The following is a 24,974-nucleotide window of genomic DNA, read 5'->3' as shown; positions in this document are numbered from 1 at the left end:
TCTTTCCTATCACAGTGAGCACAGAATATGCAATGTTCTCTTTAGCTCTCTTTAGATCAGACACTGAAGCTCCCTTCGTTCGTAACCAAGATGGAGGAACACGGCAAAAGGACCTTCCAAAAGGAAAAAAGGTCTCCATAACCCGCCACGGCTTCCACGGACTCAATCCCTCCTGCCCTCTCCAAGACCAGCAGGTTTAACAAAGTGGAGCAGCCCTCCATCGCCTCTTGCACGATCGGCTGCCTCCACATTGAAAAAAGGACCATTTTCGGGGCGCCCGGGTGGCGCAATCGGTTAAGCGTCCGACTTCAGCCAGGTCACGATCTCGCGGTCCGTGAGTTCGAGCCCCGCGTCAGGCTCTGGGCTGATGGCTCAGAGCCTGGAGCCTGTTTCCCATTCTGTGTGTCTCTCTCTCTCTGCCCCTCCCCCATTCATCCTCTGTCTCTCTCTCTGTCCCAAAAATAAATAAACGTTGAAAAAAAAAAAATTTAAAAAAAAAAAAAAAAGAAAAAGGACCATTTTCAAATAGATGGAAGAGCTGCCTCACGCACGCCAATCACTGTCTTTTCCCACATCTTTCTTTCCTCCGTCATCTTTTTTATTTTTTTTTAATTTTTTAACATTTATTTGTTTTTGAGAGACAGAGAGAGACAGAACATGAGCGGGGGAGGGGCAGAGAGAGAGAAGGAGACACAGAATCTGAAGCAGGCTGCAGGCTCTGAGCAAGCTGTTAGCACACAGCCTGACACGGGGCTCGAACCCACAAACTGTGAGATCATGACCTGAGCTGAAGTCAGGTGCTCAAGCGACTGAGCCACCCAGGCACCCCTCTTTCCTCCATCGTCTTAACGTTGCACCTCTGAGAGGATTTTATTTCTTTTAGCTCTTCCTCATGCTTTTCCTATTTGTTAATTATTAAAGAACTTCTTCCTTCGGGGCGCCTGGGTGGCGCAGTCGGTTAAGCGTCCGACTTCAGCCAGGTCACGATCTCGCGGTCCGGGAGTTCGAGCCCCGCGTCAGGCTCTGGGCTGATGGCTCGGAGCCTGGAGCCTGTTTCCGATTCTGTGTCTCCCTCTCTCTCTGCCCCTCCCCCGTTCATGCTCTGTCTCTCTCTGTCCCAAAAATAAATAAACGTTGAAAAAAAAATTTTTTTAAAGAACTTCTTCCAGCTTCTTAGGCTCAAAAATGATATGAAAGGCTCATGAGCTAGATTTGAGGAAAGAATCAACAATTAGGCAGCAGGAGATGGAAGAAATCGGTAAGGTGCTGCGCAGACTGGAGACCACATTCAGCATCTGAAACTGAAGACCCCGGCTGCCTTTCTGAGGAAATTATGGGTAGCGAGAGCTTCCGGGAGATTAGCAAAAAGCACGTGTTGCCCTAATGTTTATATCGAGTTGGCAACAAGACCATCTGAATATTTTTCTTCAAAAGTAAGTAGAGGTTTATGGACACCAGACAGATTACGAATGAATGAAAGGAGTATCTCTCCTACACACAGACAACAGATCGTCGGGAGCGGGGGGGGGGGGGGGGGGGGGTCGGGAAACAAGTGGGTCACCGAAGTGATTTTTACAAACTGGCTGAGGGAGTATCCTGGCTCTCTCTGCAGGAAGTGAAACATGACCATTCAGTAGCCTGGTTCCTTCTACTTTTCCAGAAGAATAGCACACCATATAAATTCTCTTTCCATAAAGACAAATGAAAACAGGCCTGCAATGCATCACAACCAGAATATATTTAGTAAGATGATGCTGAACAATGAGACTTTTAAGAAAAGTTACAGTAATGGTGTCTTGCCTCACGGCAGCATTTATTTTTTTTTTTCAACGTTTATTTATTTTTGGGACAGAGAGAGATAGAGCATGAACGGGGGAGGGGCAGAGAGAGAGGGAGACACAGAATGGGAAACAGGCTCCAGGCTCTGAGCCATCAGCCCAGAGCCTGACGCGGGGCTCGAACTCACGGACCGCGAGATCGTGACCTGGCTGAAGTCGGACGTTTAACCGACCGCGCCACCCAGGCGCCCCTCACGGCAGCATTTATATGCTTATGATCTGAAAAAGGTTATTTCACTGGGGGGGGGGGGGTGAGGGAAAGAACGTGCATAGTGGGGAAAAAGGATTTGTGGCTCTTTTTGCCTACACCCCAACTTTAAGAAAAACAGATTCTGGTAATTTAGCGAAAGATGCCCTGGATGGTAAATAATATGAAGCTTTGCGACTTGACTTCTTTCTAAGATAAATGCCACTAACACATCCCAGTACAGTTTAATGAACACAAAGTACCATGCAGGCTGCAAGGGATAATCTGACAACATCCCTTCTAAAATTTTCAGCCTCTGGAAGTAACAGTGCCAATCACTTTTGAATGACGTTCCCAAGGTCACTAATTGGTGAGTTTTAAAGCATTTGAAAGCACAGAGCCCTCACAGACTAACATGAAACTATCAGTCGTTTGGAATCCCAGCCCAAGACTTTCATCTTTCATCTCCAAGAGGAGTGCTTCACCCCAAATGTTTGCTTTCTCTGAATTATTCTATCTCACCATAGTTTCGGCCCAGTTTTTCAGATCTGGTCATTTATAAAATGGGATCATGTGATACACCAGAAACCAGAGCAAGCAGCTGGTTTACTTTCCAGTGTCAAATATACCCTACCCACAACAGCCTCTAAATACGGACGACAACAAAACTTAAAGAGGGTGGGGGGGAGACCCTGCTGCTGACTCATTCCTCACAGGGAAACAGTTATTATTTCCTGGGGCAGTATGCTGAATTTCCACTTCCATAGCTGTAATTTCTACTTGTGAATTCTGGAACGGGCTTAGGAATGGAAGAGGAAGAGGTCAAAATCCTATGAAAGACACATTGCTTTTAAGGGTACTGTAATGAGATTTGCAGAAAAGTTATTGATCCGTGCCCTTTCGTTTCATTTTCAATATACCCGATAGTCATGTTATTTCCCTATGAAAGTTCAGGGTATTCATCTAGGGACTTGCAGCAACAGGGCAAATAGCAAGCCAGACCAGAATTCTGGAGTGTTCATTAGTAAGGAGGCAAAAGGTCTTCACGGAAATCCAGGCACAGGGCAAAGAAAGAAGAAAAGCAAAGTTCAATTGAGAACCATTGCCCAGCCTCTCTGGATCACAGGGTGAATCAAAGAACACGGAAGTCGAGGAAGGAGGCAAGAATAAACAAACGCGTGCATTCACATATATGTATGCATGTGATAGTCCTTGCTGGCGCTACTTGACTAAACTCTAATCATAAGATCTCACCTAGACCAAGCAACCCTCTAAGACAGGGATTCTTTTCTTCAGATTACAGAGCTGGCATTCAAAGTCAGGTCTGCCTGACTCCAAAGCGCATGCTCATCAAAACAGGTGCTGGAAAAGGGTCTACGGCAGGAGATGGGTTAAGGATGGTTTCTTCACCAATTGCACTTCCAAATGAAGTTTAAAAGGCAATTAATTTTTGAAGACATTTAAGGCATAATCAAAATCAATGTGATTTCGGTATAAAAGAGTATAGAAAATGTATATAGGTAACATTAATTTTTCCCCAAAATTTAAAGTCTGGAGAATTCCATACTAAGTAAGCTATTATTTCTCCTTACATTTGTTATCTGCTTTTTAAAAAAAATATATTAAAGCCCTAAGTACACACAGTAGAATTTCCTTAACAACAGGTCCACGATATTATGAGCCCTTCTACACACAGTCTGGCACCTCCCAGGGACTTACGTTATTGGAGAAACTGAGAAGACATGCTTCACTCTGCCCTCTGCTCTCACCGGAATCATAGTTTCTATTTTTTGAAACTGATGTGCCTATTGGCAAATAGCACCACACGTTAAAGAAGAAAGCATAGGGGCGCCTGGGTGGCGCAGTCGGTTAAGCGTCCGACTTCAGCCAGGTCACGATCTCGCGGTCCGTGAGTTCGAGCCCCGCGTCGGGCTCTGGGCTGATGGCTCAGAGCCTGGAGCCTGTTTCCGATTCTGCGTCTCCCTCCCTCTCTGCCCCTCCCCCGTTCATGCTCTGTCTCTCTCTGTCCCAAAAATAAATAAACGTTGAAAAAAAAAATTTTTAAAAAAAAAAAAAAAAGAAGAAAGCATAGGACAGAAGAAAGACCATAGACCTGCCTTCAATTCCAAAGCCAGCCACTTGTTCTGTGACCTTGAGCTAATAACTAGTTTCTGAGCCCCAGTTTCCCTGGCTATACGAAGTTGTCGTGAGAATTAAATGAGATGATATAAATTGGCTTGAATACTGCTTAGTACTTAATATTCAATAATTGGTACTTTTTTTTTCATTTGAGTATTAACAATATGCTTTTTTTTAATGTTTATTTCTGAGAGAGAGAGAGAGAGAGAGAAGGGGAGGGGCAGAGAGAGAAGGAGACACAGATTTCGAAGCAGGCTCCAGGATCTGAGCTGTCAGCACAGAGTCAGACGCGGGGCTTGAACTCACAAACAAGATCATGACCTGAGCTGAATTGAGATGCTTAACTGACTGAGCCACTCAGGTACCCCAATATACGTTTTTTTAAGCTTATTTATTTAAGCAGGGGAGGGGCAGAGAGACAGACAGACAGAGAGAGAGACTCCCAAGCTGGCCCCAAGATGTCAGCGTGGAGTCCGACGTGGGGCTCAAACTCAAAAAACCGTGAGATCATGACCTGAGACAAAACCAAGAGTCAGCTCTTGGTACCCCTGTAGTTAAGAAGTTTTAAAGCATATTGTTCAGGAGCACCTAGGTGGTAGTCAGGTAAGCATCCAACTCTTGCTTTCAGCTCAAGTCATGATCTCATGGTTGTGAGATCGAGCCCTGTGTCAGGCTCCAAGCTGGGTGTGGAACCTGCTTAAGATTCTCTCTCTGTCTCTCTCTCTGTCTCTCTCTCTCTGTCTCCCTCTCTGTCCCTCCCCAGCCACCACGCATGCATTCTTGCTCTTAAAAACTAGACAAAAAAACCCTTCTTAATTACATCAAAACCAGCTGAATCATGCCTACTCAAGCTCTCTCACCAATCTGAGTTTGTATGGGCTCTAACAGCCCAAGTTCAGGAAATAACACTAACAGGAGTTAGGCACCAATCCCCCATCCTAGTAAACGTACAATACACAGAGTTCTCAAAAACGCTATTTACCTTGGCTGGTTCTCCACAGTGAGGTTCTCTCCTCTCTGATAGCTACTGTCTGCGACCTGGGTCGTAGACCGCTTCACAATTTGCTGTAGCTCCTGCTCCAAGCGTTCTTTGATTGCCTTAACGGTCTCTGGGATCTTCTTCAGTTTGGCCAGCCCCTTGATGAGGATGCCCATAAAAAGGGTGCTGTTCTCCTCTGGATCCAACTCCAAATCCTCCTTGATGTCCTGCAGGTTTATCTCCTTGACTGTAAAAAAAAAAAAAAAAAATCCATTACAAGATTCAAAAACAGAATGGGCTGACTAAATGGGATCACTGCTTTGATTACTCCCTTAACAGAATCAGAGAAGATTTCTTCAACTAAATTAATAATTAAATCATGTTTACACAGTAACTAAGAATCACAAAATAAGTTATATTCCTCAAATCATACCCATCAGTTAAAATAAGAGGTAGAAACCATTAAAAACAAGCAAATCTCCACAGAAAGTTTTCCACAGACTGCCCCATCCACAGTCAGTCAGCTCATGACACTGATGAAGCATTCACTGTTTATAAAACGCCATACTCTGGGGCGCATGGGTGGCTCAGTTGGTTAAGCATCCTACTTCGACTCAGGTCACGATCTTGCACTTTGTGAGTTCGAGCCCCGCATAGGGCTCAGTGCTGACAGCTCAGAACCTGGAGCCTGCTTCGAATTCTGTGTCTCCCTCTCTCTGCTCCTCCCTTGATCACACTCCCTCCCTCCCTCCCTCTCTCTCTCAAAAATAAATAAATGTTAAAAAAAGAAAAATTTAATAAATTAATTAAATAATAAAACACCATGCTCGGTGCTGCAAGAGAATTCTAAAGAAGCAGACCATAGTCTCAAAGCTCTCACTTAATAGAAAAGATAAGTAACTTGATAAGAAGAGATTACAAGTTAATGTAGAAAGGTAAAGAAGTTAAATAAGATGAAGAAAAATAAAGGAAGAACAATACGTATCAGTGACACAAGACTCTGAGGAAAAGAGTACTAAAAGTAAGGAGTTTTCATAAATACAAAAGAACCACCTTCTATTTTTCTTTAAACATGGGTCTACCATAACACTCTCTGCTGTAAACAGTTCTTGCTAATCCGTGCTAGTTTTCAGAAGTAATTTTCTACATCCAAAGTCTCTGTAGATCGGCAGAGGACAGCTTCCATGGAAACCACGTGGTTTGGGATTGGAAGAGGACAGCCCAGCGCAGTGCTTCTTACCCCCAGGGAGGAGCTGGCAGGAACAAGGGATGAGGCTCTGAGACCTCTGTTAGCCGCTGATAACCACTGATAACCAGGCCTTCCCTTCAAACTAACACAGATACACACGAAACTTCTCACAGGATGCCAGGGGGTTCACAACTACCAAAGAACCACAGGTTAAAAAACCTCTCGCCCAAAAATAATTCTCTCCTATTAAAAATGGTTGGGTTAAGAGAGAATAAAGCAAAAGTGAGTGCAAGCCTGAAGCTGGACCCCAATAGTGAAAGTTTTCCCCATCCTTCCCTCTCCTTTATTCTTCAAAACGAGTGGCAGGTTTTTAAAACATGGGATATCCTGAAAGAATGCATGCATTCTTCTCCAGTAGATTCAATCTCAACTACACTACGGGTCCCACTCCAAGTTGTTCAGCACCGCTGGAATATACAGGAATCTATTTATTGGGGAAGAATAAAAATATCCCAGCCTACGGAGTAAATCCTTATACCCACTGCCCAAAGCCCCCAAAAATCCCTGCTTCAGATGAATGCAGTCTCTTCTCCTCAATCCTTTTTCTTTTTGTTCCCAACTCATAAAATGCACTTAAACATGAACCAGAAGCATTTAATGATGTGCATGATATAATTACTTGAACAAGCTTGCTCTTCACTGAAGACATCCTCTCAATATTTATCCATGATGCTGAAACCATGTGGAAAAAGAGAACCACATAAGGAAAGACCAAATTCCTATGATTTTCTCTGCAACATAGAGGACATCTGATGATATGGTATTTAATTTAAATAATTTTAATACTAGTTAAAGCAGGAGTAGAACCAACGTGGCTTAAACCTCTGAAGATGACAATTCTAATGGCAAATCAAAAACAACAACAACAACAAAGAGGGGGGCATTGATATTTCCAAATGTGACATCCCAAGAATAGACAGTTTAGTTACTGGTTTTGCTTTATACATTAAGAACTAGACACCTCAGGCCACAGAATCACTGCATCCTGCAAAACCAATCCCAGCAGCAAGAAGAGAGAAATACTTAGCAGCCAAGGAGCCATCTAAATTCAGCATGTTAGAGAGGGAAAATGAAACACAACTATAAGCAGGGCTTCAGGCGAGGGGACAAAAGTAATAGAAATTTAGCTGGGAGAAAATGATCTTCACAAAAGGGCACCTATGAGTCACAAAAGAGACAAGCAAAGGGCCATCTGAATGTGGCAACCACCTGCGGCAAAAAGCGATTGGCAAGGAGATAAATGTAGTTTAAATCAATAAGCCCCTAGATTATGTGGCAGATAGCTACTTATATGTGCGCTAATATGATAGATGGCCTATTAAAAAATAACAAATAAGCAAGGTCTGAATAATAAAATGCCACAGCCCCAAATGACACATTTGTGTAGAACCTTACCTTTCTGTTTGTCTCCTGAAATCTCCTAGAGCATAAACACTGAATGGATCCAATATTAATTAATTTATATGATCTATTTCACTTACATCAGCTAAAAATTAAAAGGCAATTTAAAAGGATAATATAATCAACCGTGAAGACTAGTCCAATAATCACAAAAGCCCTGTGAGGTCAGAGAGAATTATTGGTGCTTTGTGGAAAAAGGCTTGTACAAAAATAAAGTAGCTGAAATTCAGCAAGGGCCTCACACCACAATTAGAACAAAATGTACATATTTCTAAACTACCAAATGCTACCAAACCATTCCCTTGTATCTACAGTGATAGAATACGTACTCACCATGTAGGTTTGAGAACACTTTATAATTAGAAACACTTGACTCTCTTACCTAGTTCTCTTTGATTTTTTGCTCTGAGGATACTTACCAAGTGAGGATTTCTTGAACCCGGTTTTAAAGACCTTTACTGGCAGGACAGTGTTAAATATTAAGACTTTCACATCCTTTAACCCATTATTTCTACCAAAATCCTACTGGTCCCAATTGGTCTCTATTACACGCATAGATGGGGAAGGAAGGAAAGAGATATGGATGTGTAGATATACATGCCTAAGTGCATAGAAACCGTGTCTGTGGTTTGAGGCTAAGCAGGGATTCATGGAAGGTTTAAGTAAGACACGCTGGGACTCATGGAACGATTAACTAAATGATATCTCAAGTCCTTTCAAGCTCCACAATTCCATGATTCTGTCAACTTAGTCTAAATCTCTACATCTCCAGTTACATGGCCCATAGCTAATTATGTGCACCTAGATTATAGATAGCCCATTTAAAAAAATAACAGATAAAGTGAATAATCCATTTAAGCTCGTAAGTGTTCTATAAAAGAAAACCACCTTTTGTTTCCCAGTGAGTACAGGAAGCAATGTAGACCAGTATATATCTGCTTTCTTTTCTCAGTATGTTTGGTAGGAAAATATCAGTAACACATGCCACGGCTATATACAAATGTTATCAAATTTGCACAAGAAACCTGGTAATACACTTTAACTTTGTATTGAATAAGCTTTATTATTTGACTTAGCATTTATACATGTTGATTGAGTTGTAAAATAGTGGTGGTGTTTACCACAGAAACTCCTGGTAGATGTCATTCCTCATACTATGCACGGTACCTAAAGTATGTAAATTTGATATATATGATTTTGGCCTACATACATAACTTCATTCACCTGTTGCATATAAGAACATTATATAACAGGAGAACTGTGTCACTGTTGAACGGAATTCAATATAAAAAGGGGACTTCAAAAAAATTACCAAGCCTAATTTGACCAATAAAGTATCAAGAGAATTACACATCCAAAATGCTGCCCCCAGAGATGGGAATCTGGCCTCAGAAGAGTAACAATACTCTCAGGTAGAAAATAAGAAAGTTACCACCTAAAAATAATTCTGTGCTTCTGGTCAAAATGGCACTGTAAAGTCGTACTTGAGACATCCAATCTCAAAACACAGGTATACATAAAGTATAGATTAAGAAATTAAAAAGACAGTCTGGTTCAAAATTGAGAGTAACACCTCTGTGGACAAGAAATGGAAACAAGGAGTGGAGCCAAAGTATGTATCCAGTGACCTGGGTGTAGACAAGCAGGCAGAGGCAGGCAGGTTTTAGCCCAGGGGTGTTACAGAGACTTAACACGCACCACTGGCCATATGAGCTGACAAAATCCTCCATTAAGACTGCAGGAACAGGACCAAATCCAGCTCTAGACCTGGGTACGCTTTTGGCCTCTTCAAATCCTTATCTTCCATTCATGTCCCAGTGGAGATACTTGGTCAACCCTATACCTTAAATACCATTTGTTTCACCAATAAAAAATCACTCCTAACATCTTTTATTTAACGCACCCACTGGTACAGATCGAGAGCGCAGTATACGATGCACTGGTCGCCTCTGGAGTATAGAATCTTGATTAGGGTCTTTCAAATGTTAACTATCTCTGAAGTGTGGATTCCTGATTAAGGTACTTCAAAAATGTTAACTAAGCACCCCTAAGGTGCAGATTAAATTATTCCGAAGGAAACTACAGACAGTATAACACCCCACTCCAGAAAGGAGACTGACAAAAAATATTGCCAACTGCTACTTGGGCTGTCATTGACATGGAGCTAGGGGTTTTTACAGCTGCAGTGTAGGAATAGTTTCAATTCAGAGGTGGAGATGAACCCCACACTGCAGTGAGGTTGGAAAGCACAATGAATGAACACTGGTCCCTCCACAACTGAAAGTGGGCTAAGGGGGAAATGATGGTACGTTTGAAGGGGAAGGTAGAGTGGAGGAAGGATTATTAGGATAAAAACCAACAAAACCGACACCTGTTCAGTTTCCCTTGGGACAGCACTGAATGTACATTATCTCTTTTTAGAGCAAGGAGGATGCATCTTTGAAAGTCAAGGAATAGCCACCAATGGAAAAGTGGCTACTAAAAATATAACAGGGATACAGGAGAAGAGAAGAGACAAGGAGGAGACGAACAAATTCATACTTTATATATTAATATTCAATAATATCTAAGGCTTTATAAGTTCAATTGCCCAAAGAGACAGCATGATGTAGTAAAAAGAGCAAGAACTGGGCATCATAGAATTTTAGATTTGATTATCAATTTTACCATGTTCTAACTGTGTAAATCTCTCTCAAGTCATTAAATCTTGCGAAACCCCAATTTTTCCATCTGTAAAATGGAGATAACATCGACACCGCTGTGTCTATTAAATGAGATAATGTGATATCAAAACACAAAAACAATCCCCTAAGGAAGTAAAAAAAAAAAAAATGTACTTTTAAAATTTCCAGCTTTAGCAACTCCTGGATTGCTGGAGACAATGGTAGTTGCTTAGGTCCCCATTTCTCCTTATTTCCTCCAAAACAACAAAGAACAACTAGAAGAACAAATAAAATTTGTGCAAATAATACTCTCAGGATAACCTGGAAGATAGAAATTGCCCAAAATTCACAACTGTAATAAGAAACACCTAATCCCAGCAAGCAATCTCTCAAACTTTTGCCCCACCCCTGCTCTGCCACAAGGCTTTGTCGCAAGCAAGCAAAAGCAGGCAGGTGAAGAACCATGATGAAGAGACAAGGGACTTACTGATGATCCTAAGATTGACCTAAAACTATCACTAAAAGAGACAATGTCCACCCTAAGTTTGAAAATACCCAAAAAGTATCCAAGTAGATGAGAACATGGACTACAGGAGAGAGAGAGTTTAAAAACAGACAATTTGCAAGAGTATTTGAGACCTATAGCTTCCATGGGAGAAATAAGACAAAAGGAAGAGAGAAATGCCCTGTGACTACTGGATAGTGAAGGGAGAAAGAAGCATAAAGAGAACATTCAGGACCCCACAAGAGAGTCGAAATTCTGAGAACAATCTTCTCCTACCATCAAAACAAATAATACACGCAAGTATTTGGATTTTGCTATGCTGACAGAAGAGGGAGCCAATGAGCTAGGAATTCTATAAAACACCCCATACCCATTTAAAAAAAAAAAAAAAAACATAAAAAATGAACAGATTCATATAAAGGTATATGGGGGGAGGGCGATCAGAAAATCCAACACACATTAACAGGAAAATTCAATAAATTTTCCTACAATAAAACTATCATGAAGCACAAGAAAACTAGATGACAACACTCCAGATGGAAGTATTATACTCAAACAAGAATCTGGGGATAAGAAAAGTCACTTTGAGTCAAAAATTCCAAAACTAGGAACAGACATGGACAAATAAAAGAAAGGTATGGAAAGAAAACAGACTAAACTCAGAAGAAATACGGAAGAAAAAGACGATTATTTCAGAAAGGAAGAATAAATTATAAAATACCCAAGGGGAAACAGACTCAAATGAATATTTTATAAAGGGCATTGTGGAAATTCAGGGAACCAAAATAGGGAATAAAAGGGATATAAAGACAGCAATAAAGAGACCAAAGAGAAAGCAGTAGAAATGGAAGACAGGCAAAGAAAAAAAGTACACATTAGAAAAAAACAAACAATAGAATACTTGAAATTATAAAGCAAAAAAAAAAAAAAAAATCTTGAATCTGCAAAATAAAAGAGCCTACTGGGTATCTGGAAAAATTAACCACCCCACCCCCCCAAAAAAGAAAAAAAAAAAGCCTCCAGGGCATATCCTACTAAAACTATTAAGTTCCTAAGTTAAAAATCCTCAAGGTCTACAGGATCACAGCTTACAAGGGCAAAAAAATCAGTAAGTAAAATTGTAAACTAAGGCATTTATGCCCATCTAAGCTGTCCTTTAAGTACCAATGAAAAGAAAACAAAAAAGGGGAAAAAGCAGTTAGCCTTAAGGAATCTTTTGATACAAAGCTTTATGAAACCAAGAGATAAGTGGGAAAACTTCAGCAAAAAAGATTGATGGTAAGCATTTAAAATATTTAAGTACAGATTTATGACAAAACAAAACTGGCCGGTGTGAATGGAAGACAACTAAGACGGGTATGTTGTGAAAAAGTAAAAATAACACAATTAACAATTGGCAGAAAAGAAAGGAAAATAAAGTCATGTTGCTACTTAAAAGATGGGGATTAAAGGATACCAACAAAAACAGAAATGAGAGAGAAAGATTAAAGCATTAAAAAGGGACTAAGAGCATTTTATCCAAGTTTTTAAATACATTAAATAGACCATCACTGGGGGGAAAAAAATCACCTCCTAAGCCAAAAAAAAAAATTTGTTTAAAGAGCAAAGAATTAATATCCCAGAGATAAAGAAATATAGCAAATATACATATTTATAAAATACTACGATAGAGTTGAGACAAAACATATTAATCTTATCAACATATATTAACAGATTCAGCTCCCCTATTATAAGAAAAGGGTTTTTCAATCTGAATCAGAAAGCAAAGCTCAACAATATTGTTGATCCCAAAACTAGAAATTTAGAACAGCTAGAAATAAAAAATGAACAAAGGTATGCCAGTCAAAAGGCATTAACCATAATGACAAAAGGCACATGCCCTCTAATACCACATGCCACAATTCACAATAAGGCTATAACATTTATGAATATTTATATACCAAATTAAACAGCAGCCACCATTTTAAAACAAAAGCTTCAAGTGATGCTGAGACAGAGGAAAAATCCAAGAGAAAACTTGAATACATCACAAAAAAAAAAAAAAATGAGATAGAAGACCTAAACAACATAATTAAATAAGGTGGATCCTATGGATATATATCAAACCATCCACCTGGTAATAAAGAATGCATCTTTTACTCAAGTATCCATGGGACACTCATAAACACTGATCATATAATAAGTCACAAAGAAAATGTAAGTTCCCTGAAGTAAAAATATTAAAAACAATACTCTCTGAATTCAATGCAATAAAGGTAGAAAGTATTACTAGAAACAAAACACACACAGAAGACCCTTTTATTTATGAATGTAAAATCCTTCTACTAAAAACATTATGTTTCCAGCCAAATACAAATTGAAATGAGATCATTTTTTTTAAATATATGAAATTTATTGTCAAATTGGTTTCCATACAACAGCCAGTGCTCATCCCAAAAGATGCCCTCTTCAATGCCCATGATAATGGAAACATTAAATACCAATGTCTATGGGACAAATTTAAAGTGTTGAGAAAAATTCCTGTCATTGAACACATTTATCAGTAAAAATTAAAATACAAGATTTCAATGTCTAGATCAGAAGAAAATATAAGCCAAAAGAAAGCACAAAAAAGGAAATAAAGATAAAAGCAGAAAATAATGAGGTAGAGAAAAGAAAAATAGACCTACCCAATAATCAAAACACTGATTTCTTGAAAATTAAAAAAAAAAAACCACCCTAACACAATAGACAAACCACCAGCTACTTTGATCAAGAAAAGGGGGCTAGTGCAAATAAAATAAACAAAAGGAAAAAAGAAAATTTCAAAACCATAAGAAAATACTTTAGAGACCTCTGCATAAATAAATTTGAAAAACTAAATGAAATCAATAATTTCCTAGAAAAATACAGATTAAAATTGATGCCAAAAGAGACAGAGTACTTAAGGAGAGCAATTTACACAGGAAAAAACAGAGAAAATAAAAAGCACAAACATGAAAAATGTATCAGATCCAAATGTTTTCACAGGAAATTTCCCTAAACCTTCAAACACCAGAGAACTCCAACGCTCCAGAAATTGTTCTAGAGCATGGAGAGTAAAGAAAAGCTTCCTAACTCCTTCTAGGAAGCAAATTATTCCGCTGAAACCAAACTCCAATATGGTGGTGGTATCATTTATAAACATTGATGCAAAAATTCTAACTAACATATTCACAAATAGAATTCACCACCACATTGAGAAAATAACACACCATGATCAAGAGGCATTTTTTTCTAGGTAATGAAAAATTGGTTCAATAATAGGAAGTCTTGCACAGTAAGAGACTTAAAGATAAAATAGAACAAAGTGGATAAAAGACATAATAACAATTCACAAAAGTTAAAATGGACTTTAAACATTAAGGAAAATTGTCTGAACTGACTCCTAATTGTAGAAATGCAAACTTTTGAAATATTTTTAAGCTTTATTAGTTTGAGAGGGAAAGAACACGTGCACAAGCAGGGAAAGGGGAGAGAGGGAAAATCCCAAGCAGGCTCCACACTGCCAGCGCAGAGCCCAATGCGGAGCTCAAACTCATGAGCCATGAGATCATGACCTGAGCCAAAATCAAGAGTCAAATGCTTAACTGACTGAGCCACCCAGGCACCCCAGAGAAATGCAAATTAAACAACACTGTGACACCATTTTCACCTATCAAATGAGCAAAACTGAAAAACTCTAACAACACAGGGGTGCCTGGGTGGCTCAGATGGTTAAGCATCCAACTTTGGCTCAGGTCATGATCTCACAGTTCGTGAGTTCAAGCCCCACATTGGGCTCCATGATGACAGTTAAGGGCCTGGAGGCTGCTTTGGATTCTGTGTCTTCCTCCCTCTCTGCCCCTCCCCTGCTCACGCTCTCTCTCTCGCTCGCTCTCTCTCCCAAAAGTAAATAAACATTAAAAAAAAATTGTTTTCCTTTTCTTAAAGTCTAATAACACATTATTTGGTGAGGCTGTGAGGGAAACGAGCACTCTCACACACTCGTGGTACAATGTGAACTAGTACAACTCTTCTGGAGAATACCAGAAATACCAAAATAAAAGCATAGAACTTTGGTATTTGGAAATACCAAAATAAAAGCATAGAACTGTATATGTGTATACATCATTAATTAAAAAATATTAATTGCAAAATGTAAAATCAAGGCACAGATTGGCAGAAGCAAGAAACCCACTGAGAGAAAAATGGTTAGTGTCCATTTAGCTTTCCTGTATGTTAGTGAAGAAAAGAAATGACATCTTAAAGGCCTCTGCACATGATGGGCATTTTACCAAAGAGTCCTTATACATGGGAAGATTGGCATTTGTCCAACGGAGGTTAAGTATCCAGAATATATAAAGAACCCCTATGAATCAATAAAACAAGCTAATTAGCAAAAATATGCAAATGTAAAATTATTTAAAAAATAGGCAAACCACATGAACAGTTTGTAGTAAATATATGAAAAATTCCTTATACACTCTAGTTAATGAGTTATTATTTTATTTTTTTTAATGTTTATTCATTTTTGAGAGAAGAGACTGTAGAAAAGCTTCAAAATTGTATCTTTTTTGTTTGTTTGTTTATTTTAGAGAGAGAGAGACTGAGACAAAGTGTGAGTGGGGGAGGGCCAGAGAGAGGGAGACACCGAATCGGAAGCAGGCTCCAGGCTCCGAACCGTCTGCACAGAGCCCGATGAGGGGCTCAAACCCACAAGCCGTGAGATCATGACCTGAGCCAAAGTCAGACGCCCAGTTGACTGAGTCACCCAGGTGCCCCCATCAGGTATTATTTTTCAAAACTCATTTTATAAACCTATTCCATCCACAGAGGTTGAGTGATTGGTCCAGGTTCACCAGATGGTAATTATTGGAAGCTAGCCCCTTGCTGTTTCCACTCTAAAGAAGTAAGAGATGTATTTTGCAAGCCTTTCTCCTATTTCTCATCAGTCACAGTATTTTGTAATGTACAGGAAACTAATGTCTAATTTAGATGTAGTAATTCAACTATAACTTAGGTAAAAGGATGGGAGAAATGTGGAGAAAAGCCAATAATTGTAGTAAAATGTTGGTTTAAGCTTTTGGATTCTCAGTATGTCCTTTCATTTGGCAAACTGCCTTTGGAACGTTTTGACTGAGCAATTACTCCCGGGGTACACAGGCATTTCATTTGTGGCTTCTTTATTCATTTTATGCATGCTCCTGCTGGGATTGCTGTGAATATAACCGTAATGAAACTGGACTTCTTACTTTCTTTCTTTTTGGTACCAGCATAGGTTAAGCAATAAAACCCAAAGAGAGCACAAATTAAATCATTTTTTTTTCTTTCGCTGCTATTTTCTTACGTGCATTCTATTCCGTAAAGTCTTGTTCTGGGACTTGATATTTTTCTTAAAAATTTAGGATTTGATATTTAAATTCTCTCTACATGGAGTGGGAGCTATGAATCCTAACATAAAAGGAGATGAAATTTTTCTTCCTGCAACTCACTTATCTAGAATAATGAAGGTTCTCCAAAACAACAGGACACTTTTTGAGTTACTTCTGTCCTAAGGTTGGGGCCTCCCTAGGCATTTTAAATCAGTTGTTCCTAAAGAATCCTTCATTTGCTATTAAATATCTTGGTTGATTTCTATGATTAATCATAAATAGAACTGAGGACTATATTTTTATTTTATTTTATTTTATTTTTATTTTATTTTAGGGAGAGAGAGAGAAAATGGGAGAGGAGGTGGAGGGAGAGACAGAATCTTAAGCAGGCTCCACACTGAGCGTGGAGCCTGACGCAGGGCTTCATCCCATGACCCTGGGATCATGACTTGAGCAGAAATCTGGAGTAGGATGGTCAACTGACTGAGGCACCCATAGCTCTAGCCAGCCCCTAGAGCTGAGGACTATATACAAAGGGGCCAAAATAGAATTGTTAGTTCACATATTTATAAATGTAAAAATAAAGCAAGGACAGGGTTTGTTAATTAAAATACATTTATTACACATGAGTATTATATCATATATTAGAGATTAATGTAACCATCTTCAGGTACTTCCCATTAGATTAATAAATCTTAATATTTTTCTGTATTTGATTCAGATTCTTTAAAGAAAAATTACAGGTATAATTGAAGGCCCCTGTGAATACATGAATTCTTTCTCAATTCTTTTCTTCTCTCTTCTACCCTAGAGGTAACTACTGTTTTGAAATTGTTCTGTATCTTTGTCCTGTACGTTTGCACACTTTTACTGTTTGTATGTAAATGTGTATGTTGTATATTTGTAAATATAGAAATACATGTGGTTTATATATATATACATATATTTGTATATAAATGTTATATATTGTGCATGTTTATATATACGAAGTATATTATTTTGAGTAGGGCTTAAATAAATTGTATAACTTGATTTACATGTTTACTTGATTCGAATTTGTATAATTTAATTAATTTGCTTATAATTGTATAATATGATATGTATCATCTTACTGCTTGGGTTTTAAACTCAACTTTGTATCTTTTGGGTTTTCTTATGTTACAGTATAGCTCTAGTTTATTAGTTTTAACTACTGTATAGTATTTCATTATATAATCACAATTTATCCATTCTTCTATAGATAGGCAAGTTATAAGTTTGCAATGTGTCATTATTAGAAACCTTACAGGAATGAGATTGATTGTACATATTTCTGTAGGACAGAATTTCTCCAACCACTGATCTCTTGGGAATGGGTTGTAGATATATCTGAGATAATGGGCCCCTCAGCCTTCGGGCAGGTAACTAGGTGGGTCTTGGGGCAATCAGAATCTCTAGACAAGTTCTCTTTAGCTACGTGTAGCCACCTCCCTTTACCCTAGTTGTACTATATAAGTCATTGTGCTGTATAAGTTATTTTGCATATGCGCCATAATGCCTAAAAACTGAGGAAGCCCAACTCTTGGGGGGCCATGTGTGTTATATATGTAGAGGAATGTTGGTGCATTTTAAACTTCATTTTCCAAATAGCTTTTTATTTTAATTTTTTTAAATGTTTATTTATTGTTGAGAGAGAGACAGAGAGAGCATGAGCAGGGAAGGGGCAGAGAGAAAGGGAGACACAGAATCTGAAGCAGGCTCCAGGCTCTGATCTGTCAGCACAGAGCCCGACATGGGGATCGAATTCACAAACTGTGAGATCACGACCTGAGCAGAAGTTGGACGCCCAACCAACTGAGCCACCCAGGCGCCTGCCAAATAACTTTTTAAAGTGATTGTGCCAATGTAGATTTCTCTGACCTGTGCATGAGCTTTTGTTTCTCTCTTTCTTGCCCTTAAAATTGGCTTTGTTAGACTTTTAATTCTTACAAGTGGATTTTGATTTTTACAAATCTGACAGGCTCTGTGTTTTTATTTTTTTCAGTTTGTTATTTTAGTTTGCATTTCTGAGGTTTCTAGTGGTGTTGAGAATATTTCCAGGTATATGAACCATTTGGGTCTCTTGTAAATCGTCTATTGTTTCCCTGGTTTTTATTAGGCCATTTCTTTTCCCTGTTACTATGTATGAGAGTTAAATGGATGCTAATCATTTTTCTGTTTTTCTATCCATCCCATGTAGTTAGTTAATCGATTTCATTAGTTTCTGGTTTATCCCTCCTGTGTTTCTTACACCTCTCTTCCAGGAAGAGAAATTTTACTTCAGATACTCTCTTATACTTGGCTATTTTCACTTTATAATATATCCTGGAAATCACTCCATATTAGTTTATATTGATACCTTAAGTATTTACTTATAACTTAAGTATTTACTAGACTGAAAAAGGATAGATATGAAAAGAATCATCATGATAATGACAACAGTACCTGCCCTAACTACCTCAGGGGACTGCTGCATCAGTTGCATGACGCAACATGTTTTGCAAACCATAACATGTAAACCATTAGAAAATCTCACATAAGTCACTCACATCTCTGCCTCTAAATAAGACACTTGAAAAATGACTCATTTGCAAACAATCAAAATTCTTGTTTAATTAATAATAATCTGAAAGTCCTTAGGAATCACCTCCAACCCTGATTTATAGCACCTCAACGAGAGATCTGTTCTATCCAGGGATTCCCTACTGGAACTTCCTCTATAAAGATGTCAGTTCTAGTGGATCACACCCTCAATCCCACTATTTCACAAGCTGAGAAGGCAATTTTAAAATCCCATGTTAAATTCCCTGCTGAAAATGACTATTCCTTCCAGGACTGACTTGCAGGGCACTTTGCAAATAGACTCGCAGGACTTACTGTTCACTAAGAATAAGAAAATACCTGCCCTTTATTTATAGTGTATTTCATCAGCCTCATACTTTTATATGTACTTAGCAACATTCTGTGCAGTTCTCTACATAATTTACATCTTCTTCATTTATACAACCCCCTTGAATAATGTGACCCAGATTAATATAGTCCTAAAGACTAGGACTGCAGTGATTTAAAAAAAGACTTCACACATAATTTCAAGAAAGTCAAAATTTTACATATTGGCTCCTCAAGGCGACTCAAGTGAAAACAAGCAGTACAGAGTATGGTAAGCAGAGCAGTTGTTCCCAAAGGCTATCCATGCCCTAATTCCCAGAATCTGTGAATGCATTACATGGCAAAGGTGACTTCGTAGATGTGACTAAGGCTAAGGACCCTGAGCTAGGGAGAGCAGCCAGAATTATCCAGGTGGAATCAATCTATCACACAAGTCCTTAAAAGAGGGAGGAAGAGGCAGAAGGGTAGGTCAAAGAGATGTGACCCAAGAAGTAGGTGAACACACTGTCTCTGGTTTGGAAGAGAGAGGAAGAGGTCAACAAGTCTGGGAAAGCAGCCGCCTCTAGGAGCTGGGAAAGGTGAGGAAGAGGGCCTCCCAGAGGGCCTCCAGAAGGAACACAGCCCAGGGAGACCCATACTGGGCTTCTAAGCTACAAAACCGTAAGATGGTCGTGGTCATCTGTTGGGGTAACAAGGGAAAATTAATGCCCAGAGCATACCTACCTCTCTGGCAGGAAACGCACTGGTTAGAAGAGCGTATTCCGGAATCCAGCTCCTCACTTGAAATCACAGCTCTACTACTTGTCAGCTATGTCAACTTAAGCCACTTATTAACCCCCCCAATGCCTCAGTTCTTCTCAGCTGTAAAATGGAGCCATTATAACAGTACCTACCTAGAAAGACTATTAAAGGACTGAGCTAATTCACATGAAGCACTCAACATACCATTTTGCATACAAGTAGGCCCTAAACGTGTCTTAACTACTACTAGTATACATCTCCACCAGTAATATTTCGACCACCTTCTCTTTCGGTCACCCACAGAAAAATCATGAGATCAAAAGTCCTAACCGGTCAAAGAAACGAGCCTTTGTAAAAAGAAAGGTTTGTAGCTTATGTACAAGCAGTCTCCATGACGGTCCCAGCTCCACTCAGACAACATCCGGCTCTTCAAGCGTGGCCCCCAATAATGAAGAACAGACCGCCGAAGTCAAAGTGTCACCACGAACTCCACTAAGTGAGAAACGCTAACTACAGGACCTGACAGAAAAAGTGCCCGTCAAAGAGCTGTCTTGTTAAAAATAATAGATGGAGCAAAATTAGTTTCTCCTTAAATTTGCCATAATTGGCATGTTTTCAACTTACTTGATATTTACACAGTGCTTTTCATTTGCAAAATGCCTGCCCTATCATTTCTTCATAAACAATTAAAATTTTTGTTACATGACCGTTGACTCGGCAACATTTACTTAAATGGATATAACCAGGCTAAGCAATGATAATTCACATTATAAACATAAGAAAATATAACAACTGATAATGTCTCCTCCAGGTAGAGGGAAAAATCCAAATCAAAAGTATAAATATATATTGTGTTTCATAATTCTACATTCTACAACAGCTCAAAGCAGTGTCAAAACTCAGAGAACGGCAACACTACGACAGACAGAGGAAGAAAACAAAACTTCTTAGCTCCAGGAAGAGGCTTGAGCACAAACCTTGTAAAGTGTCATAATAAAAATAAGTGTTGGGGTTTAAAAAAAAATCATTAAGTAGACTAACAGTAAAATCTATTATAAAATAATTTCTACACTTTTCCTACAGTAAAAGCAATAAACCTCAAGATTCCAAGCCTAAATAACCCTAAAACTTAATTAAATGATATTTTAAAAGGTAATTAAATATGTTCCAGCAACAACAATATATAGTCAGGCTCTCAAAAGAAACACTTTCAATTAGTTACACAAAATGTATTGACTGAATCCAAATTATTTTTCTACCTTTCTACCTTTTCATTATTTCAAGCTCTACAGGACTACAGAAATAGTAAGAACTGATTTATACCTGCAAAGCCTACGATAACCAACATTACTCATTCCTTGAAACGTATTGAGGACTTTAGCTGTGACAAGAAGGCACCTGTGGGACATCTCTCAAAAACACCCCATCTCCTTCGCCTCGATCCAGAAATGCAACAGTTGAACAGCTCTTTGCAGAGACCCAGAGGCAATCTGAGCCAAGCTAAGCTGAACCCTCCAACGGAGCAGGTCTGAGCCATCCCAGAATTCCCCTAAATCTGCATTAAATTCAAAGCAACTTTAAATATAGGCTAAAATGGCCCTCCTTTGTCTTACTCAACAGAATAGTAGGTAGCCCAAGAAGAAACATGGTTAGTTTGCAGCTATGACCTCGAAGTGCATTATATGTATGAGTGTGTGTGCACACCCACATGCAAGCACGTATGGAAGTGGAGAGGCCACTGGAAGGTACAAGGAATCAGTATAGAGGACACACAGGATATAGATCACACACTCAGAAGCTCTCAAGAACCAGACAGGCAATGTAACAGGTGCAGCAGCTGGGTAAAAGCTAACACAAACAATAGAGGTTATAAAAAAGAAGGAAAAAAAAAAGACAATGCATCAAAAAGCATTCAAATTCAACTTCAGAAAAACAAACCGTGCTCGTCAAATAAAGCATAACTACATCTGGATTCAGGAGTCAGGCCAGATTCAGCTGCCAGTTTTCAAAGCTGATAATGCAACAGGCCCAACCAATCATTTCCTTATTCCCTCTGAGGGTGGCAAAGAGCTCATCAGAGGCTCCAAGGCACTCACCCCAGGACCTCCCACCCCTGACTCCCCAGACTTCCCCAGGTCTTTGCCTCACTGTAGTATTATGAAAAGAGGCTAAGTGGCTAAAGAATTAAAAGCTTACCACTTGAGCTTCCAGGAGTAGAAAACTGAGAGGCATCGAGGAATTTTCGAGGAGTAGGAAGGTTGGTAACATCAATCAGAGGAACGGGAGAAGCATCTTTTATAAGGGAGCTAAAAGGGAAAGGTAGAGTAGTTAGTTTCCACTTTCTCCAAAACCAACTACATGCCCATCTCTTAGCCCTTTCTTTTTGTCATGAGCCCTCTATCTCCACTGTGACTTCAAAGGTCTCCCAAGAGTATTTCCAGTGGTGATTGCTATAGAAAGGGGGTTAAAGATATATTCTAAGGGTTCTAAGTATTCAATTTTTTATTGTCTTACTTCACTGCTAGGTTTAAAAACATTAGTGTAAATATATTCTGGATCATCTGGATGAATACCTTACAACCAAATTATGCCATGCAATATCAGCACCCTTTGTTGTTTCTGTGTTAAAATTAATTTATCAGCAAAGGAAGATCAAATGTCACCATTTCATGGCAACTGAACAAAGGTTTAAGTAGTTAAGCTTTGTTGAACCTGTGTTTTCCAGCTGGAGTTTTTGATATATTCTGGGAGTTCACTACATTCAGCTTTCTTTAAAAGAGGTTCATAAATTTCATCAAATTGAGAATCACGACAATAAAAGATGATTTAAGGAACTCAAACAGCTTAATTCAGTATCTGATTACCCATTTCACCTTTTCCAAAAAGGCCTAACACCTCATCTTAATGATTAACTTTAAGCATCTCCAAAATAAACACATTAATTTTAAATGACACAAAGACTATAAAAAACAATTAAATTTTCAAGTTAATTCCCACTTATAGCCATCTGTGAAGTGAAAGAAGTAGGCAATTTCAAGGCAAGTAACACCTGTGTTCTACTCTCAAGAAACTGAACCATCTATGGTGCACCTGGATGGCTCATTCAGAAGAGCACGCAACTCTTGATCTCAGAGTCGTAAGTTCAAGTCCCACAATGGGTGTGCAGATCACTAAAGAAATAATAATAAACTTAAAAAAGGAAGGAAGGAAGGAAGGAAGGAAGGGAGGGAGGGAGGGAGGAATAAACTGAATCATCTAACATTCTGCATCTACAACAGGAAAGCTTCTCCAAGTTCCAAGGGTAGACAGGTCAAAGCCACAATTCTCACCTCTCTCCAGTCCCATAAACAATATCAGTAGTAGCAGTGGCAACCTGGCTAACCATAGAAGTGACCCTCACAGTGGTTGTAAACAGAGGGCAGGCAGAGCCAGGGCGTGGGGACAAGACCACACCTTAAGGAAAGCTTTCTCCAAATGGGACAGAAAGTCGCATGCTTTTTTAACATCTGCACCCCCCCCAACCCACAGTGACATATCCCTATCTCCCTCTCATCACTCCTTTTGGGTCCTAAGTACTAGGTATTTTAGTATGTGTGTATTTTTAATCTAATAAATGTATGCACGTTCTTTCAGAAAACGCTGAAAAACAAACTTTACATTAAAGGGCAAAATCATCATTTCAGGTATTATTTTTATCAAGTGCTAATAACATGTGAGCTGTTGTCCCAGGCCTTGTGGATAAGTGACAGTTACTAAGTTCTCCCTTCTCACTGACCACAGGGGAAGAAGGAACCATTGACTCAAACAAGTCTTCCGCATCTAAGTGCTGGGCACAGGGTTCAGTGCCAAGGATGCAAGTACGAACACCATACGAGCGAAACCAAACTTAGCCCATTTCCAGCTGCTGGAACTGCTTGCACACTAACGTCAAACCTCAAATGTAAGATATAAAAGTAACAAAGATAACATTTACCTGGAAGTAAATGGACATGGTTCCTATAAACCTTTTCCTCCAATATAAAGCTCATTTCCTGTTTACCTCAACTATCCTAAGAAACAGAGCCTTCAAACCTAGTGATTGGTGACAGTAATTTGTCTGTTTATAAAATCAATTAGAGCATAGATTTATCCAGTCATCTTTTACATACCAACTACTGCTCTCGTCTCAGTTTCTCCCTCAATTACGTCACCTCATCCTCTTGCCCAGATTTACTCACAATTGCAAACCTAGCTCCATACGCCTCCCTCCCCTGGATACAGGATGTGTAAACACCAATGTTTACAGTGCTGCTACCCGGTATTAAGAAAAAGTCCATTCCAATTCTAAATGATAGGAAAAATATATAATACATTTCATAAATATTTCCATAACAAAAATGGACAAGTTATTTTTAGAGCATTGATAAATGAAGGTATCAATTAACAGGAAAGTTCAGGTGTATACCTGGGATACATGAGGCGGTAAAGTTAGTACCTACTTGTGTGCAGTGATAAGTGTCTATATGTGAGTATAATACACCCTTCTACAGACACATATGGGCACGAGCTTCACTCCAGACTAAAACCTACAATTATTTTCTCAATTTTAACCCAAAAATATGTTTTCAGTTAAAAACAGGGTAATAAGTGGCATGCCATTTTAACTCTGGAAAACATAACCTACTGACTTTATTATGAGAGCCAAAAGGACTCTCAAACTCCATCAATACATTTTTAGAAAGTCAATGGACTGCAAAACTATTTTCATAGACTCGTCTCTCTAAAATTTTCCCCTGGGCTTCAATTTTCTCCTTTGTGAACACTAACCCAAAGGCAACTAACTCTGGAAATGACTTTTGGTTTTTCTCTTGTTCCTTTATGAAAGGACTTAGTCTCAAGAGTTCGAGAGAAACGAGTACACCCACTCATTCAAGTAACTAGAGTCATGAAGCACCACAGAAAGGAGGTGCTATTATAGAACACGGCCTCTGTTTCCATTTCAGAAGAAATAAAG

General features: G+C 39.0%; 1 protein-coding gene across 2 annotated transcripts in view; it reads right to left on the bottom strand.

The window, feature by feature from the left end:
* Positions 1 to 24,974, bottom strand: part of EXOC4 (exocyst complex component 4) — a 756,122-nt gene that overhangs the window by 668,855 nt on the left and 62,293 nt on the right. For both annotated transcript variants that reach the window (XM_047095756.1, XM_047095757.1), the window contains exons 5-6: positions 22,178 to 22,287; positions 5,147 to 5,390 (exon numbers count right to left, since the gene is read on the bottom strand). In XM_047095756.1, coding sequence (XP_046951712.1) covers positions 5,147 to 5,390; positions 22,178 to 22,287 — 354 coding nt within the window. The remainder of the gene's footprint in view (positions 1 to 5,146; positions 5,391 to 22,177; positions 22,288 to 24,974) is intronic.

Source organism: Lynx rufus, unplaced genomic scaffold (genome assembly GCF_022079265.1).
Source record: "Lynx rufus isolate CCGP_SWC_20201006 ecotype Redwood Valley unplaced genomic scaffold, mLynRuf1.p SCAF_4, whole genome shotgun sequence".
NCBI lineage: Eukaryota > Metazoa > Chordata > Mammalia > Carnivora > Felidae > Lynx > Lynx rufus.
This window is presented reverse-complemented; position numbering and strand designations above follow the sequence as displayed.